General features: G+C 49.2%; 1 protein-coding gene across 4 annotated transcripts; it reads left to right on the top strand.

The window, feature by feature from the left end:
* The first annotated feature begins 1,997 nt into the window (after positions 1-1,997).
* Positions 1,998-22,958, top strand: HTR1D (5-hydroxytryptamine receptor 1D). 4 transcript variants are annotated; one of them, XM_066375393.1, is made up of 4 exons: positions 1,998-2,120; positions 17,100-17,239; positions 19,157-19,300; positions 19,904-22,958. In XM_066375393.1, exon 4 carries the CDS (start codon positions 20,486-20,488, stop codon positions 21,614-21,616), a length of 1,131 nt encoding a protein of 376 aa, XP_066231490.1. In that variant the 5' UTR covers positions 1,998-2,120; positions 17,100-17,239; positions 19,157-19,300; positions 19,904-20,485; the 3' UTR covers positions 21,617-22,958. The 4 variants fall into 4 exon arrangements, with proteins under 4 accessions (XP_066231490.1, XP_066231493.1, XP_066231494.1 ...); XM_066375395.1 differs by lacking the exon at positions 1,998-2,120 and adding an exon at positions 7,560-7,660; XM_066375396.1 differs by lacking the exon at positions 17,100-17,239 and having other exon boundaries at positions 2,009-2,120.
* The last annotated feature ends 1,337 nt before the right edge of the window (positions 22,959-24,295 follow it).

Raw genomic sequence — 24,295 nt, 5'->3', positions numbered from 1 at the left:
CTGGGAGGCTGAAGTGAATCTTCTCCAGAAGACTCAGCTTTTTGCTTAAACCAATTTTCCAGTGGCATTTACCATCTTGAAGTGCTGCTGTTGTCAAAAGATGTGAGCTTTGTTACAGTGTGCTGAGATGGTGCACAAGGTTTGCCTTTTCTCCTATCCTTTCTGTTTCTCATCCCTGGTCAGGGCAGCTTCTGGGAATATTGGATCTTTACAGTGAGGACACAGACCCTGGTGTGTATTTACTTTGCCATGTGGATTTTTATACTGCAGGAGCTCAGGCTGGGACACTGGCAGCAGCTGCAAATGCTCAGGTTGTATAGATAGGACCCCCTCCTCCTCTAGGACTGTTCTCCTTAGGGTATCAGCAGCAGTACCTATTTTGGGAAATGCCTCCATTTGGCATTGTTCAATCTTTCCTATTTCCTATTTGGGAATAGAGCCCAGGACCTGAGTAGAGTGAAGAAGGTGGAGTTGTGGTTGCCAATAATTCTCGTCTATTTGCCAGTGATTGATCTGCCTGGGATTTGCACTAAGACAAAAAGAACTTTTGCATTATTAATGGTCATCCATCACAGCCTCTCCAAAAAGAGAGAGGATGAGAGAGATAAAGGCTCCATCCAGAACAATCATCAGCTGGTAAACCAGGAGGGTGAGGTGCGGAGGCGAGGCCCAGGTAGGTAGGGACTTTGTGGAGCAGGACACTAAAAGTCAGGAAGGGCTGCTGAGTTTTTGCTGTGCCAGATATCAAACAGCTGTGTGGGATGCAAATAAACCAGTGGCCCTAGGTGCTGCCCGCCTCTCCTCCACCCAGCTAAGGAGATTTCACAAGAACTATTGCCAGGAACAGAGTCACTTCACAGTGATAAAAGGATCGATTCATTAAGAGCTCATAATACAAATGGCAGATGCACCTAACAGGAAGGCTTTGAAAACATGAAGAAGTTGACAGAAAGCCGGTTAGGTTAGAGGACACCTCCACCTAGGCCACGTGACATCGGAACGCAAGACGTGCCCAGTGTGGTGCCTCTTCAGCGAGCATTTCTCATTGTTCCTCTTTGCGCCCAAGTCTCTCAATCCCGGTTCTCCGGAACTATGTAGATTCGTCCCAGGACCCCCAACACCTTCCGGAACCCGGGGGGTTGCCTCTGCCTCCCTGGAATCTGCTGTTTGAACGAGGGAGGGAGCTGCCCCTTTCTCTGCCTCTCTGACCTCCGGCTCCGGCCCATTCACGAGCCCGCTCATTCGCTCAGGGACCCACTGGTCACTGACCCCTCGGGGTCTTTGCGGGCTTTTCCTCCCTTGGAAGCTGTTCTGCCGGGCCCACTCCCTCACCTTCTGTCTTTGCTTGGATGCCACTTTCTCAGTGAGACCTCCCCGACCTTTCCGTTCAGGGCCCCCACCTCACTCTGTCTCCTTCCTCTGCTCCCCCCACCCCTTCATACCATTTTCCTCTATAAACGGCTCGTAAGTTTCACTTATTACATTCATGGAAGCTCCGCTGGGTCCACTTCAGTTTTTTTTCTCTGCTGTACCCCCAGTGCCGACCACATGCTTGATATACAGTGGAAATACTTGTTATATGAAGGGGGGGAAATCACCTAGGGATGAACACCGGACGGGGACGGATGGGGGAGGCGAGGCTTTCACCAAGGCTCTCTGGGCCCGGCCCATCTCTCACCACCCCCTACTCCGGACCCAGGCCACCCGCTCTCCTGAGGGGGAGGCCGGGGAGCCCCAGGGCGGGGGCGGCAGCCAGGGAGGAGGTGGGGACTCGGGAGCACCCGCAGGGCCAAGACTGGAAGGGGCCGAGCCTCGCTTCAAGCGGGCGGGGAGCCGAGTGGGGAGGAAGCCTGGCTGGGGAGGCGCTGGGGAGGGGAGCGAGGAGGAGTGGCAGGCACGGGAAGGGAGCGGGAGAAGGAGCCGCAGGGCGCTGGGAGGGGCGAAGGGAGTGCGGGCGCGCGAGGGCGCGGGCCGGGGAAGGGCCCCAGGGCAGTGGGCGGGCGTCGCCTGAAGCTCAGCTTGGGTGACGGCCGCCAGCGGTGAGGCGAGACAACGGCGCGAGGCAGCAGGATCCCAGAGGGCGATCCGGGGGCCAGCCAGCACCTGCGTGGCCGGAGCGGGTAAGTAGTCGGAGTCGAGTGCCGCCCTGGGCGGTGCGCGCCGGGGCCCCGTCCGGCTCCAAGTCTGGCCGCTGCGGCCATCCCGAAGGAGCTGGGGTGGGAAGAGGGCGTCCTGGCTCGGATCTCGGGAGGCGCGGGGAGAAGAGGGTCCCGGAGGACCGGCGCAGCGAGAGGGGAGCGTCCGGGCGTGCGGTCCGGAGCTCCAGGATGGAGGGTGGGCTGAGGTTGCGCACCGGGGCACGTTCAGGGTCCCGAGCGCGCATTCGGGGCGCCCTGCGTGGAAGCCTGATCTCGTGCGGCAGGTGGCGCGCCCCCAGAGCAGACGGCTGCGACGCCCCCACTTGGCCCCTGCGGCTGAGGGAAGCGGGGCTCTGCCCCCTGTCGGCCAGGTCGGGGTGCAGCGCAGCGCAGAGCCGCCCCTTTCTGGAGGGGAGTTGAGGGAGCATTCAGTGTGGGACCTAGGCTTGCACGCCAGAAGCCCGGTGGGCGCTGAGTGGTTTTATGACCTTGAGCAGGACACTGCATCTCTTCGAACCTCAGTTTGCACATCTATCAAATGGAGGGGATATTTCTCCCACCCTGCGGGATCGGGGGAATAAATGAGATGCCTAATGGATGCCTTTTTGTAAACTGTAAAGTTGTGGACAAATCCTAGCTAATCACATAATGTCAAAACTGAAAGGGTGCTAAGAAATCTGCTTTATTGCAGATGGGGGGAGTAGGAATAAATCTTGCTCAAGGACACACTGCTTGTAAGAGAATATAAACTCATGGTGAGTCCCTTACCAGCTCTGGGGAAATTCAAGGGTTAAGAGCAAGGGCTGTCAGTCAGACTGGCTGCATTACAAACCAGGCTTGGCTATTTACTCACTGTGTGACCTTGGGAAAGCCCTTTACCTCTCTGAGCCTTGGTTTCCTTCCATATGAAATGGGGATAAGAGAGTTGGCCTCCTAGGATTGCTGTGCAAATCAAATGGGGTCATTGCTCAGCACAGTGCCTGTGCAGAAATAACAGCTCAGTCATCCATGGCCCTCATTGCTCTGGGTGTCAGGAGCAACCTCTCAGTCTCTTCCCTGGGCTCCGCCTCCAGTATTTTCTAACCAAGTACATGCTGTGGGTCTGTCCTCTCCCCTGGACTGCAGAGCCACTGGCCAGGGTTTCAGCTCTTCTTCCAAGGACATCGAGGGACCCTTTATTGACAGCAGCAGGCAAGGCTACTTGGGCAGCTGGGCCTTCTCCAGTCTTTGGTCCTCTCCAGCTGGTGGAGAGAAATGGGTGGTCTTTTTCATGGAGGCGTCCAGGGAAGCCAGGACCTAGAAGGTTGTAGAAGAGAAAGGGAGCTGACTAGCTAGCTGGACATGACTGGTAGGGCCTAGGGCCTCCTCTTCTCCCATGGTGCCCAGTTCAGGGCCAGAAACGCAGAGGTGCTGCCTTAGAGTTCATCAGTTGCCTGGTAGGTAAATAGTGAGGGTGGGCATACTAGGTCATCCCTTCTCTCCTAGGCTGCAGATGGATGACTGCTCTTTTTGCCAACTGGGATGTGAACATGTGCAGAGGGATGGAATCTCAGAGCTGAGGGCTCCCAGGACCTAAGAGGTTCCTATCATTGCACAGAGGGCTTCTGTCTGAGGCCCACATGGGTCTGCCTGGGTCACCACTGTCCCTCTGGGAAGCTGAATTCAGTAATCACTGTCCAGCCTTTAACTTTCTCAGTAGCTGCTGACACTGCTGACCACTCCTTTCTTTTGAGAACATTCTCTTCTGGCTCCTGCAACTTAGTACTGTCTATTTTGCCAACTGCCTCTCTGTTTTTGCAGGTTCATCCTCCTTTCTACAGCCATTAGCACTTCTGCTCTCCCAAGCCCGCCTCTCCTCTCCTAGTAGACACTCTCCCTGCGTGGTCTCATCCACCCCACTGGCTTGAGTTGCCACCTCAATGCACATGACCTCATAAATGTATGGGTCTCCAGCCCAGAACTCTCCTCAAGTTGGTGGCAAATAGGGTGAAGTGCTAAAATGAGCATGAAGCAGGGGTGATATAACAGAGGATGACAGCTACTTTATGTTGGCTGGTCAAAGCTTTGCCTAAGAAGTGATATTTAAGGGGAGCAGATGGCAGGAAATGAGGTCAGAGAGGTGGCTGACTGGGGGATGGGGACACAGCTAATGTAGGGCCTTGTGGGTCATGGTGAGATTTTGAATTTTATTCAGAAATGGGAACCACTGGAGAGTTTCAGACAGGAGAGAGAGAATGCTGTTATTTCTTCAGGGCTCCTTTGAGCCCTAGGAGAGTGGTTGCTCTGTATCGATCGCAGCCTACTGTACTCAGACACTGGAGCGGGCGGGGGGGGTGGGGGGGCAGCTCTTTGAGGAGCTCCCGGGCACAGGCACAAGCAAACCTGGAGTCAGGAGAGGGTTTAAAAGAGGGAGGTTTTCCATCTTGGTGACCATGGGAGGCCTTCTGGAGGAAGTGGCTTTTGAGAAGGCCTTGGAGAACAGAGAGCAAATTATGATAGAAACATATGAAGGGGAATGGGAGAGGATACTCTTGCAGGCAGAGGACAATCTGTCAGTTTGAACTAAGGCACAAATGCCCCAAATGTGTATAGACAAGTCAGGGGAAAGGAGACAGAACCTGTAGGAGAATGAGGACAGACTAGGGAGGACATCCAGGCTGTTCAGCGAGCAAGGCCCTGGAGTTGGCCACTTACTTGCTGTGTGACCTTGAGCTGATCGCATTATGTTTTTGAGCTTCAGCTTCCTCATTCATAAAAGGAAAATAATTGGTTAAATGCTGAGTAAGAGAATGAAGGAGTGAGGATTCTAAGAGTTGGGGATGGGTGAGTAAGCCTACCAAGGGGGAAATAGGAGGGACAGGTATGAATGAGGAAGACGAAGGTTCAACGGAGGTTGGAGCCCCTGTAAGACATCCAAGAGGAATGACCAAAGGCCATTTGGGGCCAGAGATACATAGAAGGATGTCCAAAGTAAAACTGTCAGTGTTCTTTCATTCATTCTTTTGAGTAAATTCTTACTGAACCACTGTAAGTATTAAGCCCAAAACGTACAGCTGTGAACAAAACCAGGTCTCTGCTTCAGGAATATACCATCTTGTGGAGAGAGAGCCTCGTGGTATTGGACTGCAGGATGATGAGAGACATGCATGTCAATAAACGTGAGGCATTTGTTGGACTGAGTAAAGGGGATGACCACACTTGGGTGGAAGGTGTGGGCATGTTTCAGCCAAGAGGAACAATTGAATTGGATCCTGAGGCTGAAGTTAGAGCTGGACAGGTGGATGAGGGAGAAGGATTCTCTACGCAGAGGGCACTGGGCTTCATGACACACAGGACACCTGTCCTCCCTCCCTTCTGGAAATTAAGTCAAACAGGGAGACAAGTAGGTAGCAAATGAGCCCAGCTGAGGGGAGACCAGTGTTATGCGTGATAAGGAGACCAGAGGAGTGGGGAGGAGGAGGGGATCGCTACTGTTCTTAAGGTCCAGAGGAACCTTGAGATGGTTGCAGGAGAAAAGAGGACAGTCATTCCAGGTAGAGGGAATAGCCTGTGCAAAGGCTCAGAGGAGTGAGAGAACCATAGTGTCTCAGCCAAGATGGAAGTGGGCTCTTTTGCCTAGAGCATTGAACAGGAGGATGAGACAGAAGGGCTGGACTGTGTGGTCTCTAAATAAGTAAGCAATAGGAAATGAAGAAATAGGATTTGGGGTACATGGAGGAAAGGGGTTCTCCAAGCTTCAGACCTGTGGAGTAGGTGTCCTTGTCCCCAATTCCTCTTCACTTGCTGCTTCTATTTATCTGCCAGGGCTCCACTTCAAAGCCACATTCAGAGGGGGATCTCGAGGTTGCGTCAGGTTACCTGTCCTTCCTAATGCCCAAGGCTCCCTTCAAACTTCTGTGTCCTTTTCAATCATGTATGTGATCCCAGGTTCCAGGAGGGTTTCCCCAGGGCAATGTACATCTTCCTAGAAGTAGGGTCCACATTTGTGTTGCTCATGCCAACATGTGGCTTTAAGTAAATAGTTATTGAATGGATGAGGAAATAGCTGTTGAAATGGTTGAGGTTCAGTTCTGGCTGGGTAACTAACTCAGTTGGTTAGTGTGTCATCCAGATACCCCAAGGTTAGGGTTTGACCCCTGGTCAGGGTACATACAAGAATCAACAGTGCGGTTAGAACATTGTCCTGATATGCCAGTGTTATGGGTTCAATCCCTGGTCAGGGCACATACAAGAATCAACCAATGAATGCATATAAATAAGTGAAACAACAACTCAATGTTTTCCCTCTCTCTTTCTCTCAAATCATTAAACAAAATTTTTAGAAGGTTTTGTATAAAATAATGCAAATTACTTTTATAATAACAAAAAATAAACAAAAAAGCAAATTAAAAACTAAATACTCTATATATCCCTTTCTCTTATACCTGTTCATTCTATTTCAGGCTGAAAATCCCTCTTTTTTCAATGTATCCTCATATGCATAATTTCAAGTCACTTTTTTGGCCTTGTTGATTTTCTTCTCTGAATATAGGTAAATTTATGAACAGCCTCCTTAAAATTTAGCACCTAATCTGAATACATCTGATGTGGATTAACTGGCACAAAATAAAGGTCTTTTTTTCTCAGGAAAAAAAAAAAAGAAAAAGAATCATCAGTGGCCTGATCAGGCAGTGGCGCAGTGGATAGAGTGTCAGACTGGGATGCGGAGGACCCAGGTTTCAGACCCCGAGGTCACCAGCTTGAGCGCAGGCTCATCTGGTTTGAGCAAAGCTCACCAGCTTAGACCCAAGGTCGCTGGCTCCAGCAAGGGGTTACTCGGTCTGCTAAAGGCCCACACTCAAGGCACATATGAGAAAGCAATCAATGAACAACTAAGGTGTCACAACAAAAAACTGATTGATGCTTCTCATTTCTCTCCGTTCCTGTCTGTCTGTCCTTATCTATCCCTCTCTCTGTCTCTGTAATAAAAAAAAAAATCACCAGTGAATGCATAAATAAGTGGAACAACAGACAGATGTCTCTCCCTCTCCCTCTCTAAAATCAATAAATAATTTAAAAAAAATTTTTTAAAGAAGAGAAATGGAGAGGCTCAGAGAGGTTGGTAAACTTGCCCAAGGTCACAGAACTAGTAAAAAGCAGAGCTGGGAAGTGAATTCAGTCTACCTGAGTCCAAAACTTGTGCACCTAATCACGGCTGTCTTGTGCCTCCCAGCAGGGGAAGCAGATGGTGAATAGCGAGTTTGGATCCTGTAAACACTAACAAATTTGGGTTTAATTTCTAGGAAATGAATTCCTGTTGTTAGTACCTTGTTTATCCAGTCTGGAGAAGACGGCCTCTCCTCTGTCTTGGAAATGGTTTAACTCATCAGCTCAAGTGCTCTCTGGGGATTCAGATGTGCAGCATCTGGTGGGGAGGCGCAGGAGCTCCAGCGCCTGGGATGCAGTTCTAAAGGCTTCTTGGAGAGTGTGGTCTGCCTTGCTAGCCTGCTCCCAGGATTGCTCCCCTCGCGTGGAAACTCAAGGTGGGAGGTGTGCGTGTGTGAAGGGGGGCATTTCAAAATGCCAAAAAGCATACGGTATGAAACAGGCATTAGAGTTTCTGTTTACTTCTGTCCTTCATCTCAACTTCCTGCTGCAAACTGGAGGCAGTGGAAGGAGCACTGATGGGAATCCGAAGACGGGTTCTGCCGGAACTCACTGTGTAACCATGGGCAAGTGTCACCCTTCCTGGGTCTCTCTCCCTGTCAGCACTATGAGGAATTAGAACTATATAGATGATTCCTAAGAGTCCTTCCTGCCCTGACACTCTGAGATTCAATCCCTTGTACACCTAACTCCATGTGTTCCACGGGAGCTTGTTAGAAATACAGACCCTCAGGTCTTTCTCCGGACTCACAGAATCGGAACCTGCATTTTCCATGACATTCCCAGGTAATGCTTGTGCACACACAGTATGAGGAGCACGGACCACATTCCTGCTTCTCTCTGGGCTGTGCTGAGGGCCGAATGAAGATGTCTTTGCACCCTCCCATCAGTGAAAAGAGGACCTTTCAGGTGGAAGTGATCAGGCCTGGCAGGCCACAGGTGCCCGCAAGGATTTTTTGAATGTGTGTAGGCATGCGTGAGGTAAATATTTGTGGAATGAGGAAGGGAGTGGAACTGACTTGACTCAGCACCTTTTGTGAGTGGAGGAGCATGGAGCTGAGCAAACCCAGGTTGCAGTCCTAGCTCTGAGGACTTAGGCAAGCTATTTTTCTGAGCCTCGGTCCTCTCCCCTGGGAAATGGGAAGAATGATAATAATAGGACTGACTTTAAAGGGTTCTGGTCAGACTTAAGTACTTGAGTTGATATAGAAGGAGTGCTTAAAGCAGTTTCTGGCACATAATAAGCTTTTAATAATGGTGGCCATTACTCTATAATTACTAGTGTTCCGGCCCCTGACAGTGTAGCACCCTGTACTTCCTCAACCCCTGTATCTGGATTGCACAGTTCCCTGATAATGTCTCAAAGTGACCCCTAGGGGGCGATATAACTCCTTTTGAGAACCACTAGTTCTAGAGCAGCGCTATCCAAAAAGAAATGTAAAGCAAACCACAAGTATAATTTTAAATTTTATTTACTTATTGATTAGAGAGAGAGAGAAAGGGGGGAGAGAGAGAGGTTATTGTTCCACTTATTTATTCATTCATTGGTTGATTCTTGTATGTGCCCTGACGGGGGATGGAACCTGCAACTGTGGTATGTGGGGACAATGCCCTCCTAACCAACTGAGCTACCTGGCCAGGGCCGCCACTAATATAATTTTAGATTTAGAAAATTTAACCTGACCTGCGGTGGCGCAGTGGATAAAGGTGTCAACCTGGAATGCTGAGGTTGCCGGTTCGGAACTCTGGGCTTGCCTGGTCAAGGCACATATGGGAGTTGATGCTTTCTGTTCCTCCCCCACTTTTTTCTCTCTCTCTCTCTTTTTCTGTGTCTACTCTCTCTAAAAAATTAAAATTTAGAGATAGCCATATTTTTAAAAAAGTGTTAAATGACAAGTTGAGGGTTTCCTTTTGACCAAAAAAACTGATGCGTAACATTGTTAAGCACTTAACCATTACTTTTTTGGGTAAACTTATTTTTTAAAGATTTTATTGATTTTACAGGGGGGGGGAATGAAATGAGAAGTAGTTGCTTCACGCTAACTGTTAATTGGTTGCTTGTCATATGTGCCTTGACCAGGCAAGCCCAGGGTTTTGAACCAGCAACCTCAGCCTTCCAGATTGGTACTCTATCCACTGTACCACCACAGGCCAGGCTAGGGTAAACTTTTTACAAAAAACAAAAGTACCCAAAATACAAGTGGGCAGCCTGATGCACTTTTACAAAGTGAGCACACCCAGTTCAAGAAACAGAACATGCCTTTCACCTACAAGCTCCCCTCATGCTTCTTAGTCATCTCATCCCCTCCCTGCACACGCACCATGCTAGCATGATTTCTATCAGCATAGGTCAGTTCTGCCTGTTCTTGAACTTTATGAAGTTTGGATCAACGATGGTGCCACAATGCTGAGCTGCTTCTGCTCAACTTTATGTCTGTGATATTTCATCCATGTGACTGTGTGTTGTGGGGTGCTGGGCTCCACTCTCAGTGATGTATAGAATTCTATTGAACGAATATGCCACAGTGGATTTTTTTTTTATTGTAATACATGAGAATGTTTTATTTTATTTTATTTTATTTTATTTTTTGTATTTTTCTGAAGTTGGAAACAGGGAGGCAGTCAGACAGACTCCCGCATGCGCCTGACCGGGATCCATCCGGCACGCCCACCAGGGGGCGATGCTCTGCCCATCTGGGGCGTTGCTCTGTTGCAACCAGAGCCATTCTAGCACCTGAGGCAGAGTCCAGAGAGCCATCCTCAGTGCCTGGGCCAACTTTGCTCCAATGGAGCCTTGGCTGTGGGAGGGGAAGAGAGAGACAGAGAGGAAGGAGAGGGGGAGGGGTGGAGAAGCAGATGGGCGCTTCTCCTGTGTGCCCTGGCTGGGAATCGAACCCGGGACTCCTGCATGCCAGGCCAACGCTCTACCACTGAGCCAACTGGCCAGCGCTTGTTTTGTTTTTTTGTGTGTATCTTTCTGAAGTTGGAAACAGGGAGGCAGTCAGACAGACTCCCGCATGCACCCGACTGGGATCCACCCGGCATGCCCACCAGGGGGCAATGCTCTGCCCATCTGGGGCATTGCTCTGCCACTACCAGAGCCATTCTAGCGCCTGAGGCAGAGGCCATGGAGCCATCCTCAGCGCCCGGGCCAACTTTGCTCCAGTGGAGCCTCGGCTGTGGGCGGGGAAAAGAGAGACAGAGAGGAAGGAGAGGGGGAAGGGTGGAGAAGCAGATGGGCGCTTCTCCTGTGTGCTCTGGCCGGGAATCGAACCCAGGACTCCTGCACGCCAGGCCAACGCTCTACCACTGAGCCAACTGGCCAGGGCCCACAGTGGATTTATCTGTTCTGTTGATGTCTGTTTGGATGGTCTTCAGTTTGGAGTTGTTAAGTAATGCTGTTGTTAGCAACTCTTGCACAAGTATTTAAGTGACATACATGTTTTTGTTAGTTTTATAGCTGAGAGTGGAAGTTTGGGGCCAAAGGTTCGGCTACTTTTTTTTTTTAATTCAGTGAGAGGAGGGGAGGCAGAGACAGACTCCTGCATGCACCCCAACCAGGATCCACCTGGCAAGCCCACTCAGAGGCAATGCTCTGCCCATCTGGGGCCCTTGCTCTGTTGCTCAACAACCGAGCTGGTCTTAGTGCCTGAGGTGGAGACCATGGAGCTATCTTCAGTGCCCGGGGCCAACTTGCTCCAATCAAGCCATGGCTACAGGAGGAGAAGAGAGAGAGAGAGAGAGAGAGAGAGAGAGAGAGAGAGAGAGAGAAGTGAGAAGGGGAGGGGTAAAGAAGCAGATGGATGCTTCTCCTGTGTGCCCTGACTGGGAATGGAACCTGGGACATCCACACACTGGGCTGATGCTCTACCACTGAGCAAACCAGCCAGGGCTTCTACTTTTAATTTTATACATTTTCCAGATTTTATAATTAGAGAAACTAAGATGAAAGATTGACTTGCTCGAGATACTGATTAGATATCAAAACTTGCACTGAGATACAGATACAGAGATGGATGGATACATACACACAGGCACATACATAACACACACACACCCATGCAAAAATTTTTCAGAGCTTTTGCCACATATATTATTTTATTTCACCCTCATGACACCCCTGGCAGGTAGACTTGATACCCTGATTTTACAGAGGAAAAAATAGAGGCTGTGGGAAGCGCTGTACAGTAAAAAGAAAGATGGAATACCAGCTGTGGATGAACTTCGTACAACAGGAAACACTCTGTAGATGTTTGGAGAATTATTTCCTCTTTCACTTTTTGCTCTTCCATACCACACAGCTTCCAGAGATAGAATAGACAGACATGAATTCCTTGGAGGGATTATTCCACTACAACAAATCTTTATCACAGAGCCCTGGTCGTTTCCCTCCAGAAGGAGGCAGCTGGTTTCTAAGCATTCATTAAAGCCGTACACCCCTGGCCCTGGCCGGTTGGCTCAGTGGTGGGGCGTCAGTCTGGCGTGCAGAGGTCCCGGGTTCGATTCCTGGCCAGAGCACACAGGAGAAGCGCCCATCTGCTTCTCCACCCCTCCCCCTCTCCTTCCTCTCTGTCTCTCTCTTCCCCTCCCGCAACGAGGCTCCATTGGAGCAGAGATGGCCCAGACACTGGGGATGGCTCCTTGGCCTCTGCCCCAGGTGCTGGAGTGGCTCTGGTCGCAACAGAGCTACACCCCGGAGGGGCGGAGCGTCACCCCCTGGTGGGCGGAGCGTCGCCCCCTGGTGGGCGTGCCGGGTGGATCCCGGTTGGGCCCATGCGGGAGTCTGTCTGACTGTCTCTCCCCATTTCCAGCTTCAGAGGAATACAAAAAAAAAAAAAAAAGCCGTACACCCCTTTGTTTCTGGCAAAGTTTTATGACTCAGTTAAAAATCAAGATTCTTTGGAAAGGGGAGGTGATGATCTCCTAGGTAAGAAGCCTTAGTCAAGAGTGATAAATAAATCCCTGGCCAAATAGCTCACTTGGTTAGAGAGTTGTCCTGATACACCAAGGTCATGGGTTCAGTCCTCAGTTAGGGCACATGTAAGAATTGATCGATGAATGCATAAATAAGTGGAACAACAAACCAATATAGAGATTGCTGGGTGGGAAGGAACTGAGAATCCTATCTTACTACTGTTTCAGAACCTGTTGTGTCCATTTGAACGGGCTCAATTAGGAAAAGTATGAGTTGGGACCATTGAGGTTTCCTGGGTACAGAGGTCCCTCCTGGATATCCGATGATTGGAAGGAATGTCACTGGGGCTGGAAGGCTCCTCCTTCTCCTTTCCTAAGGCAGGTGGTTTCTCTCTCTTTCTGTTCCTCTCTCTGTCTGCTCCATTCTCCTGCCTTTTTCTGTAAATCTGTTTTCCTTATTTATGGCTTTTCTTTTTTATTTATTTTATTTATTTTTCTTTTATTTTTTTAGCAAGAGAGACAGAAGGACAGACAGGCAAGAAGAGAGAGAGATGAGAAGCATCAATTCTTTTTTTCTGTTTTTCACAGAGAGAGTCAGAGAGAGGGACAGATAGGGACAGACAGACAGGAAGGGAAAGAGATGAGAAGCATCAGTTCTTCGTTGTGGCACCTTAGTTGTTCATTGATTGCTTTCTCATATGTGCCTTGACCGGGGGGCTACAGCAGAGTGAGTGAGCCCTTGCTCAAGCCAGCAACTTTGGCTCAAGCTGGTGAGCCCGCATTCAAACCAGTGACCTCAAGGTTTCAACCCTGGGTCCTCCATGTCCCAGTCTGATGCTCTACCCATTGCGCCACCACCTTGTCTGGCGAGAAGCATCAATTGTTCAATGTGGCACTTAGTTGTTCATTGATTGCTTTCTCATATGTGCCTTGACTGGGGGACTCCAGCCAAGCCCGTGACCCCTTGCTCAAGCCAGTGACCTTGGGCTCAAGCCAGCAACCTTGGGCTTCAAACCCGCAACCTTTGGGCTCAAGCCAGTGATCATGGGGTCATGTCTATAATCCTACAGTCAAGCCAGCGACCCTGCACTCAAGCTGGATGAGCCTGTGCTCAAGCTGGCGACCTCAGGGTTTTGAACCTGGGTCCTCTGCATCCCAGACCGATGCTCTATCCACTGTGCCAGTGCCTGGTCAGGCTCTTTATTTATTTATTTTTGTAAGATTTTATTTATTGATTTTACAAAGAGAGGAAGAAGGGTGTGGGAAACGAGAAGCATCAACTCCCAGCTGTTTCACTTTAGTTGTTCATTGATTTGCTTGTCTATGTGCCTTGACTGGATAAGCTCAGGGCCTCAAACTGGCCACCTCAACCCTGCAGACTGATGCTCGATCCACTGAGCCACCACAGGCCAGGCATTCATTTATGGCTTTTCTGTTCTCCCAAAACCCACCCTGCCTTTGGTCATGGCTGAGGCCCAGATCCCAGCTTCGGGATCCTTAGCTTTCATGTGGCTGCCCCTCCATCGTCTGTCTGCATAGCTGCTCACAGTCGCCAGTCCAGATTCTAAAGAGAAAATCTGCCTGGCCCATTTTGGGTCACAGACCCATCCTGGTCCAGTTAGCTGTGGTGAGAGGTAACCTAACCCCTTCATCCTTCTGCAGAGAAGCTAGAGCTGGGGGATGCATGGTATGACTAGAGTTCTTGTGATCTGGTCCCCAGGGGGGACACTGCTGGGCTGGAGGGAGGCTGAGGAAACTGCATGCTGCTGCTATGATGGCTCCTGGTGGGCTGATGGCTCCCGGAGGGTGTTGTGCAGAGGAGAAGCTCCCTGGTGTGTCTGGCAGATAGCCCTGACAATGGCAGACATTGCTCACTAATGTCCAGTGACACCTTGTTTCTGGTAAGGGAAGAGAATATGTTGGAGACCTGAATAGGGTTAGACGCATCACAGAGAAACCAGAGAAGTATTCATTTACAACATTAGGCATTTGGATACATGAGCCTACCAGCTCTTTCCCAACTCCTGTGAGGGATGGGTTAGCATCTCCGCCTGGAGGGCTTTGGTGAGTTGTCCAGTGGCCACAGGGAGAAAGTGGAACAACAGACATTGGGACCTGAGCCTGCTCTCAGCCACTGCCCTCCATCGCTGTTACCACTGTTACATTTGTTCTAGACCCTTCAATTGACGGTATACTTGATCTTACTGGAACTACGAAATGCCCCTTTGGGGCAGCATAGCCATGCTCATGTTCCTGTTTTACCACGGAAGAAACTGATGGTCAAAGAGAACTTGGGACTTGCCCTCAGCTACCCTGCTGGTCAATGGCAGCAGGGGACTCAAATGTCCCCATATTTGAAACTCAAATGTATTAATAGATATTAATGGGTCAAAATGTATCAGTGTTATTGCAGGTAGGGTGGTTTTCTTTAAATAATGTACAAAAAGAAAAATAAATATATCATTCCTTACAAAAGAATATATATACACATATATGTTCAGATTAAAGGAGAATAAACAACCATGTACCCTCCACCACCTTAAAAAATAGAACATCAGCCTGACCAGGTAGTGGTGCAGTGGATAGAGCATTGGACTAGGACACAGAGGACCCAGGTTCAAAACCACATGGTCGCCAGCTTGAGCACAGGCTCACCAGTTTGAGCGAGGGGTCGCTAGCTTGAGTGTGGGATCATAAACATGACTCCAAGGTCACTGGCTTGAGCAAGGGGTTACTTGCTCTGCTGGAGTCCCCCCCCCCCTCAAGGCACATAAGAGAAAGCAATCAATGAACAACCTAAGTGCCACACGAAGAATTGATGCTTCTCATCTCTCTACCTTTTTGTCTGCCTGTCCTTATCTGTCCCTCTCTCATCTCTCTGTCTGCTCTCTTTCACTAAAAAAAAAAAGAACATCATCGATACCTTTCAAAACTCTCCATAGTTATATTTCTGTGTTTTTTCCTGTAATTTTTTTAAAATTATTTTAAAGGAGAGGACAAGAGAGAGAGAAACATTGATTTGTTGTTCCACTTATATAATTATGCATTCAATGGTTGACTCTTGTATGTGTTCTGAGCTACTCGGCCAGGGCCTGTAATTTTATATTTAACGTTTCCTTGCGTTTCTTTTTTTTTTTTTTTTTTCATTTTTCTGAAGCTAGAAACGGGGAGAGACAGTCAGACAGACTCCCGCATGCGCCCGACCGGGATCCACCAGGCACGCCCACCAGGGGCGACGCTCTGCCCACCAGGGGGCGATGCTCTGCCCATCCTGGGCGTCGCCATGTTGCGACCAGAGCCACTCTAGCGCCTGAGGCAGAGGCCACAGAGCCATCCCCAGCGCCCGGGCCATCTTTGCTCCAATGGAGCCTTGGCTGCAGGAGGGGAAGAGAGAGACAGAGAGGAAAGCGCGGCGGAGGGGTGGAGAAGCAAATGGGCGCTTCTCCTGTGTGCCCTGGCCGGGAATCGAACCCAGGTCCTCCGCACGCTAGGCTGACGCTCTACCGCTGAGCCAACCGGCCAGGGCCTCCTTGCGTTTCTTTATGCGATTCCCACGTATATTTAGATCTCTAAACAGTTTGTTTCTTCGTGCATATTTCTGACCTTGGCACTCAGTGTTATGTTTGTGAGAATGCATGCAGCTCTGGCTTCCCTCGTCCTGCTTCTCTGCAGCCCCTCGTCGTGGGAATGTGCTGGTCCCATCCTTCTGCTGTTGACGGCCACTGGGTGGTTTCTCATTGCTTGCTATTAGTCAGTGCCACAGTGACCGTTCCTGCTGCCAGCTGCTGAGAGACACGTCTGAGAGTGTCTGTCATGCACACCTAGGAGTGAAATTACTGGGTCACGAGGTAGTCATATTACATATTTAACTTTGTGAGATAAAATCAAATTGTTTGCTAACAAGGTTCTTCCACTTTATACTCTCCTAGTGAGAGGTGACAATTCCTGTTGCTCTACACACCTACCAAATGATAAGACATGATCAGAATTAAAATGTTTACCTATCTTCTGGGTGAGAATGGGCTCATTTTTTTTAAAAAAAAATTTACATTTAAAAATTTTATTATTTGAAGTGTGATGAGAGAGAGGGAGTTGATTCTAGCGCTACAGTCTGAATCTCCGAAGGTAGCTGGCTTATGGGACGTTCCCCACCTTTGCGCAAGGGTGGGGGTGGACAGCAGGCAGGAGAAGAGGGAGGGAGCCTCCGAAAGGCAGAGTTACAGCCAACATTCCTGACGGACAGAGGCAATCCGTCCTGTCCTCCTTCCCAGATGTCACCCACCAGCCTCTCAGGACTTGGAGCCCACGCCTTTCACTGGAATGAGGTCATAGGAATGCCTGGAACCCAAGCAGTGACCGCACGGGTTTGTGGGGCGAGCACACCAGCCTTTGTGAGAAGTGACAGCGCCTCGCTTGCCCAGACTGTCTGGAAGGGAGAAAATTCCAAACAGTCCAACCCAACTTCACATTCTCCGTGTGAACCAAAGTGGGAGGAATCTTTAGCCAGAGGCTTTGGGGTGGGGCAGGGGGGTCATATTTTCACTTACCACCACGAGATCCCAGATCCCGAGCCAGCTCCACTCCTAGGGGCACATGTGCCTTAAGCCTTTTCTTCCTGAATTGAGGCAGTGTGGAGAAGAATGGGAATTTCCACCCACTTTTTCCACTTCCACCTGAGTGACCTTGGGCAGGTGACACCACCTTTCTAAGCACTGGTTGGCTCTTTGTTAGTAGAGGGCCATGTTGCCCACTCACAGGTCAAATACTCTTAGCTCCAGGGCAACTCAGTGCTTGGAACATATCAAAAAACCCATGAAAGAGAGTCTAATAATATTCTTCAAACTTTGGGAATGTTTTGGAGCAGGTGACTTACTATTGGTTTTCTTTTTTCTTTTTTTTAAGATTTTATTTATTTATTTTAAGAGGAATAGGGGGAGCAGGAAGCATCAACTCCCATATGTGCCTTGACCAGGCAAGCCCAGGATTTCAAATCGGCAACCTCAGCATTCCAGGTCGACGCTTTATCCACTGCGCCACCACAGGTCAGGCACGATTGATTTTCTTAATTGAGGCTGTTTTAAGCAGATACTTTGAAGCATCCACAATTTTGGGGAGTGGGAGAGAAACTACCGCATTACAGATTTAGCTTCTTAACGTTTGAGCAGCTATCGACATCTGATATGCAAAAGTTACAGTTTAATCCCCGGTCAGGGCACATACAGGAACAGATTCATGTTTCTGTCTCTCACTGTTTCTTTCCCCTCTCTCCAAAATCAATCAATAAAATCAATCAATCAACAGACATAGCCTTCCCCCACAAAGCCCTGAGCCGAGCTATGGGAAGGGGAATAGGATGATAATGATTCCTGACACCTCTCAGTGTCTACTGGGTTTCAAAGGCCGGCCTTGCCTGGAGCCTCAGAAACTCCGCTGCAGCCCTGGGAGGCAGGCAGGGTGGCCACTGTTTGGGGGAAGAAATCTGAGACTCAGAAAGGGTCTGGGACTTGCCTGGTCATACGGGTAGACTGTGATAGAACAAGGATTGGAGCCCAGGGTTCCAATAGTGAAAGAAATCTGAGACTCAGAAAGGGTCTGGGACTTGCCTGGTCATATGGGTAGACTGTGATAGAACAGGGATTGGAGCCCAAGTTGCCCCTGTGGTCCAAGCCAAACGCTCCCCCTTGCCTCGCTGTCTCCTAGCTGTGCCCCAGCCACCCCTTGGGCCTTATCTCTTACCCTGCCTCTGGTCTCTGCACTCCAGTCAGCTGGTCTCTTTGCCATTCTCTGACTATGCTTTGCTCTTTCTGACCTCTGGGCTTTTTGCTGTTGCCTTTCCATCCGCCAGGAATGCCATCCCTCTCAACTTGCACTATGGGAACCCTTGTCCTTAACGGAGCCAGCCAGTGGAACAACATGCAGCCCTTAAGAATGATGTTGCGGGGTGACTGATAGAATAGTGTTCAAAATGTATTAAGTTGAAAAATATACAAACTACAAAACAAGTGCATAAATACTTATAATGATCACATTTTTAAGTGTATATACACATATTTGACCTTGCCAGCTCCACGCCAGGGTCCAACATGTCTTCTCTGGGCTGTGAATGCTCTCAGGGCATAACCTGTTTGCTAAGCTGACCCGGAAGAAATGAATTACAGTGATTCCTGGGGGAGCTGTAGCATTCCACACAGGGCAGGGAGAGACACAGGGAGGGTGTGGATGGGGCAAAGGGGTCTTGGTTTCCCTCTTACCAACCCCATACACCCAAGGGCGGCCTGCCAGGCCCCACAAATTTCCGCTGGGGTCCTGCCAGAGACAGGCCTACATTGGCTGCCCTCTGTTTGCCTCGCTCTGATCAGTAATATCAAGGTCCCCATGCCCCAAGAGTCCCTAGGCTTGCCCACGTCTCAAATACTGCAACCCAGATTCAAGGCCAGAGGGGCAAAGAAAATGAGTCCTCGGATTTTCTTGTGACTAAGTTTCCATTTTCCATTTGGAAAGCCAAATGTATTTTCTAAATTTGAACTTTCACATTTAGGGTGAGGGGAAGGGTGTTAAAGAGTCAAGCATGCTCACTCTAGGAAATTTAGAAATTTCATATGAATAGAAGAAAAGTCACTTCCTCCACCAATTTCTAGAGAAATGCATCATAACAATTTGGTATTTTTCCTGGTCTTTTTTTTTTCTTTTCCTCTGTGCACAGTTATTTTGTTTAGTTTCCATTGAGTAAATAGATGGATTTCTGATTCACAGTTTACAGAGTTGATTCCATGTGTTTGTTACAAGCCTATGATGTCTCCAACAGTATGATACTTTGCCCTTTCTGGGAATTGTGGGGGTGGGGTGTACCACCCTCCCCTGTATTCTGACACTTTCAGGAATGCCAGTTTTCCTGAACCACTGCCAGCACTAAGCAGTACACTTTTAATCTTTTTTTAATTATTATTATTCATTTTTAGAGGGAGAGGAAAGAGAGAGAGAAAGAGGTGAAGAGGAGCAGGAAGCATCAACTCTCATATGTGCCTTGACCAGGCAAGCCCACGGTTTTGAACCGGCGACCTCAGCATTTCCAGGTCAACACTTTATCTGCTGTGCCAACACAGGTCAGGCAGTATCCTTTTAATCTTATAGTTAACCCCAGGTGTCCAAATTGCCCTTCTAGAACCTAACTCTTGACTCTTTTTTTTTCTTTTTAAAACCCTAGAGCTTAACCCTGGCCGGTTGGCTCAGTGGTAGAGCATCGGTTTGGAGTGCAGGAGTCCCGGGTTTGATGCCCAGCCAGGGCACACAGGAGAAGCGCCCATCTGCTTCTCCACCCCTCCCCCTCTCCTTCCTCTCTGTCTCTCTCTTCCCTTCCTGCAGCCGAGGCTCCATTGGAGCAAAGTTGGCCCAGGCGCTGAGGATGGCTCTATGGCCTCTGCCTCAGGCGCTAGAATGGCTCTGGTTGTAACAGAGCAACGCCCCAGATGGGCAGAGCATCGCCCCCTGGTGGGCATGCCAGGTGGATCCCGGTCGGGCGCATGCGGGAGTCTGTCTGACTGCCTCCCCGTTTCCAACTTCAGAAAACAAAACAAAACAAAACAAAAAAAACCTAGAGCTCAGAACACGTGCCCTTCTCAATGAACTCACAGTGATCTGTTTGTTTTGCCTTCTCCCAGCTCACGCATTCCTCGAGTCTTGCTAACTGGAATGTTTTGTCTGTTCAGGCTCAAAACGGTCAGTGGGACAGGAACCAAAGTTAAGGACCTCATGATGTGTCGAGATGAACCGGGGAAAACAGTGAGCAGTTGACTGAACTTCCTCTCTGAGTCAGCTGGTATTTCTTTTTGTCTCCAGTTTTTAAAGCTCCCCAAAGGCAACCTGAAACCCCTAATTGTCTCAGAATAGGATAGGGAAAATTCTTATAAAACACATCTATCTCACAAGCTTTGGAAGGAGCCAGAATGCCAAAGGCAAGAATCCCAGAGCATTGCCTACACCGGTGAGAGGACCTGATAAATGTTGAACAAATTCAGCATGTGTCCAGTGGGCTTGACCATTTGCTGGGCCACATTCCAGAACAGTGAGACAGCCTGAGATTCATCTGGCTTAGGAAAGACTTGTAACTACCAGCTGGTGGTCACCTCCATGTTCTTTAAATAGTCAAGTCTTGAGGTCTTTGCACTGTGGTCCGTTCCAATGAATGTCCCCAACAGTGCAAAACAGGATGACCTTGTTCTGTAGGCAAGACAACTGTGAAAGAAGCAGCTGTGTGTGTCGACATCTATGGGAAGAGAGAGCCACCTAGAATGTTCCCGCCAAACCAGTCAGCGGAAGGCCTTCTCCAGGAGGCTTCCAACAAATCTCTAAATGGTACGGAAACTCCAGAAACTTGGGATCCAGGGATCCTCCAGGCCCTCAAGATTTCTCTTGCTATAGTCCTTTCCGTTATCACACTGGCCACAGTCCTTTCCAACGCCTTCGTGCTAACCACCATCTTCGTCACCAGGAAGCTCCACACCCCCGCCAACTATCTCATTGGCTCCCTGGCCATGACTGACCTCTTAGTTTCCATCTTGGTCATGCCCATCAGCATCGTGTATACCATCACCCACACCTGGAGCTTTGGCCAAATCCTGTGTGACATCTGGCTGTCTTCTGACATCACGTGCTGCACGGCCTCCATCCTGCATCTCTGCGCTATTGCTCTGGACAGGTATTGGGCCATCACGGACGCCCTGGAGTACAGTAAACGCCGGACAGCAGGCCACGCAGCGGCCATGATCGCCACTGTCTGGGCCATCTCCATCTGCATCTCCATACCACCACTCTTCTGGCGGCAGGCCAAAGCTCACGAAGAGATGTCAGACTGCGTGGTGAACACTTCTCAGATCTCCTACACCATCTACTCCACGTGTGGGGCCTTCTACATCCCGTCTGTGTTGCTCATCATCCTCTATGGCCGGATCTACGTGGCCGCCCGGAACCGCATCTTGCACCCACCATCCCTCTATGGGAAGCGCTTCACCACAGCCCAGCTCATCACAGGCTCTGCGGGGTCTTCACTCTGCTCCCTCAATCCCAACCTGCACGAGACTCACGCTCACTTGGCCGGCTCTGCTCTCTTCTTCAACCACGTGAAAGTCAAGCTTGCTGATAGTGTTCTGGAACGCAAAAGGATTTCCGCTGCTAGGGAGAGGAAAGCCACTAAGACCCTGGGGATCATTCTGGGGGCCTTTATCATCTGCTGGTTGCCCTTCTTTGTTGTATCTCTGGTTCTCCCCATCTGCCGGGACTCGTGCTGGATCCACCCAGCCCTTTTTGACTTTTTCACCTGGATGGGCTATTTAAACTCCCTCATCAATCCAATAATCTATACTGTGTTTAATGAAGAGTTTCGGCAAGCATTTCAGAGAGTTGTCCGTTTCCGGAAGTCGTAATTTAGTGGTGACTCCTTATCTTTCATGTCCTGTAACCCAATTGAAATTTTATTTTTCCTGAGATATTTTGGGTTTGGGTTTAATCAATAGAATTGTTCAGTGTTGTTATTTGTTTTGTTTTGTTTTTCTGGTTGCCTTCTTGACTTTTTTTGTAAATTATTTTATTTATTAATTTTTTAGAGAGGAGAGAGAGACAGAGAGGGAGAGAGAGGAGAGAGAGACAGAGAGAGAGAGAAGGGGGAAGGAGCTGGAAGCATCAACTCCCATATGTGCCTTGACCAGGCAAGCCCAGGGTTTTGAACCAGCGACCTCAGCATTTCCAGGTCGACACTTTATCCACTGCGCCACCACAGGTCAGGCCTTCTTGACTTTTGAGCCACCGAAAGCTGGAAAGTTGTGTAAAAGGGGACAAAGACAGAAGATTTCACTTAGCTTAATATTCTCAGGTTTCACTGGTGTTGGAAGAAACATGGCCCACAAAGCTCCCTATTGATGCAATTTAGGTGGAAAACTGACTCTGTGGGGAAGACCCAGGCTCAAATGAGGGGCTTTCTGGTCTACCTAAGTTTTGTATGGAACTCACAGGAGGGTAGATGAAATAGTAGATTAATGATTTGAGTTGAAAGAGAATTTGGAGTCAGGATGGAGGATTCTTCACTCTCTGTAGCACTTTTTTTTTTTTTTGACAGAGAGAGAGAGGGATAGATAGGGACAGCAGAGAGGAAGAGAGAGAGATGAGAAGCATCAATTCTTCATTGCAGCATTTTAGTTGTTCATTGATTGCTTTCTCATATGTGCCTTGCTTGACCAGGGGGCTACAGCAGACCGAGTAACCCCTTGCTCAATCTGGTGAGCCTTGCTCAAACCAGATGAGCCCGTGCTCAAACTGGTGACCTCGAGGTTTCAAACCTGGGTCCTCCATGTCCCAGTCTGACGCTCTGTCCACTGTGCCTGGTCAGGCTCTGTAGCACCTTGACTGGAAATTAACATCCAGGGATTTCTTCCTCTGACTCCTCCTTATATTGAATCTCTCCCAAGTTGTTAATTTGAGGTGACAATACAGAGTGACAGAGAGATTCTGAAGCTGGGGTCGGGGAGTGGAATGGTTGGAACCAGATCAATTACCCCATTCCCTTCCTTCTTCTCCAGTATCTCTGCACCCTCTTAATGTTCTGAAGACAAAACCTATAATCACCCCAACTGAAGTAGATTGACAAGCTTTAGACCCACCGAGCTTTGAGTGGAACACCATTCTGATTTTTTTTCCATGAATTTTTACATCCCATTCTCATTAGAGATCTTAAGATGTTGAGTCTTGTCAAATAAAAAGCATGAGACATTATGATCAGTGAAGTCTTTGAGTAATTTCCCCTTTTATCCCTGGATGTAGAAAACTTAATTCAGTTTTGTCTCCAGCATTTATTGAGCACCTACTATATGCCAGGCCCTGTGCCAGAGTCCTGGCATTTGTTGTCTCATTGAAACCACATAACAATGAAAGTCACTATAATGTGATAATTAGACTTAAGGACCCGATGCCTCAGTTCAAATTCAAGTACTCCCAATTTCTAGCTGGGTAACCTTGGACAAGTTTCTTTTCTTTTTTTTTTCTTTTTCCTGAAGCTGGAAACAGGGAGAGACAGTCAGACAGACTCCCGCATGTGCCCAACCGGGATCCACCCAGCACGCCCACCATGGGGCAACGCTCTGCCCACCAGGGGGCGATGCTCTGCCCATCCTGGGGGTTGCCATGTTGCGACCAGAGCCACTCTAGCACCTGAGGCAGAGGCCACAGAGCCATCCCCAGCGCCCGGGCCATCTTTGTTCCAATGGAGCCTTGGCTGCGGGAGGGGAAGAGAGAGACAGAGAGGAAGGCGCGGCGGAGGGGTGGAGAAGCAAATGGGCGCTTCTCCTATGTGCCCTGGCCGGGAATCAAACCCGGGCCCTCCGCACACTAGGCCGACGCTCTACTGCTGAGCCAACCGGCCAGGGCCTGGACAAGTTTCTTAATCCCTCTCTGCCTCACTTCCTTCAACTGTACAGAGCCCAGGAGGCTTGAAATGTTCAGGAGAGCCTGGAATATTGGGACATCAGGAAGGAATGGAAAAAGACAGATGCCAAGATTAGGGGGACCACCCAGAAAAGTCTTGTGCTGACCTTGAAGTTTCTGCAGGAACTCCACAATGTGGTCCCTGGACCATCTGCATTACAATTTCCCAGGGAGTTTGTTAATATTGGGTTTCTAGTCCCCAACTCAGACCCACTAAATCAGAATCACTGTCAACAAGGCCCAGGAATCTGCATTTTAAATAAGCCTTGCTCCTCTGTCCTGTATTAGATGATTTCTCTGCCTCTAAGGTTTGGGAAGCACTGTGTTAGTGTCTTGGTCCCCCTATAAGGCCCCTTCCTGAATCCAAAGACACTTCTCAGCACCTCATTGCTCTCCTCTGCACCAGGTGTGCTCTTTCTGACCTTGCCCAGCTCCCTCTCGCTTTGGGCCATCCTCCTGTTCTGGGAAAGATCAGTAATTCAGAGTCTGGACAGGGAACTGTGTTCAATATGTCTCAGCCATTAAAGGCATAGGGCTTGAAGTCAAACATCTGGAATTAGATCCCATTTCTGCAATTTATCAGCTGAGGCAAGCCACCTAACCTCTCTGTGCTTCAGTTTCTTCATCTA

Source organism: Saccopteryx leptura, chromosome 3, assembly GCF_036850995.1.
Source record: "Saccopteryx leptura isolate mSacLep1 chromosome 3, mSacLep1_pri_phased_curated, whole genome shotgun sequence".
Classification (NCBI taxonomy): domain Eukaryota; kingdom Metazoa; phylum Chordata; class Mammalia; order Chiroptera; family Emballonuridae; genus Saccopteryx; species Saccopteryx leptura.
Note: the sequence above shows the minus strand (reverse complement) of the source record. Positions and strands in the feature narration are given on the sequence as shown.

Coding starts and splice junctions, on each gene's coding strand:
- HTR1D (XM_066375393.1), top strand. CDS start 20,486: ATGTTCCCGCCAAACCAGTCAGCGGAAGGCCTTCTCCAGGAGGCTTCC.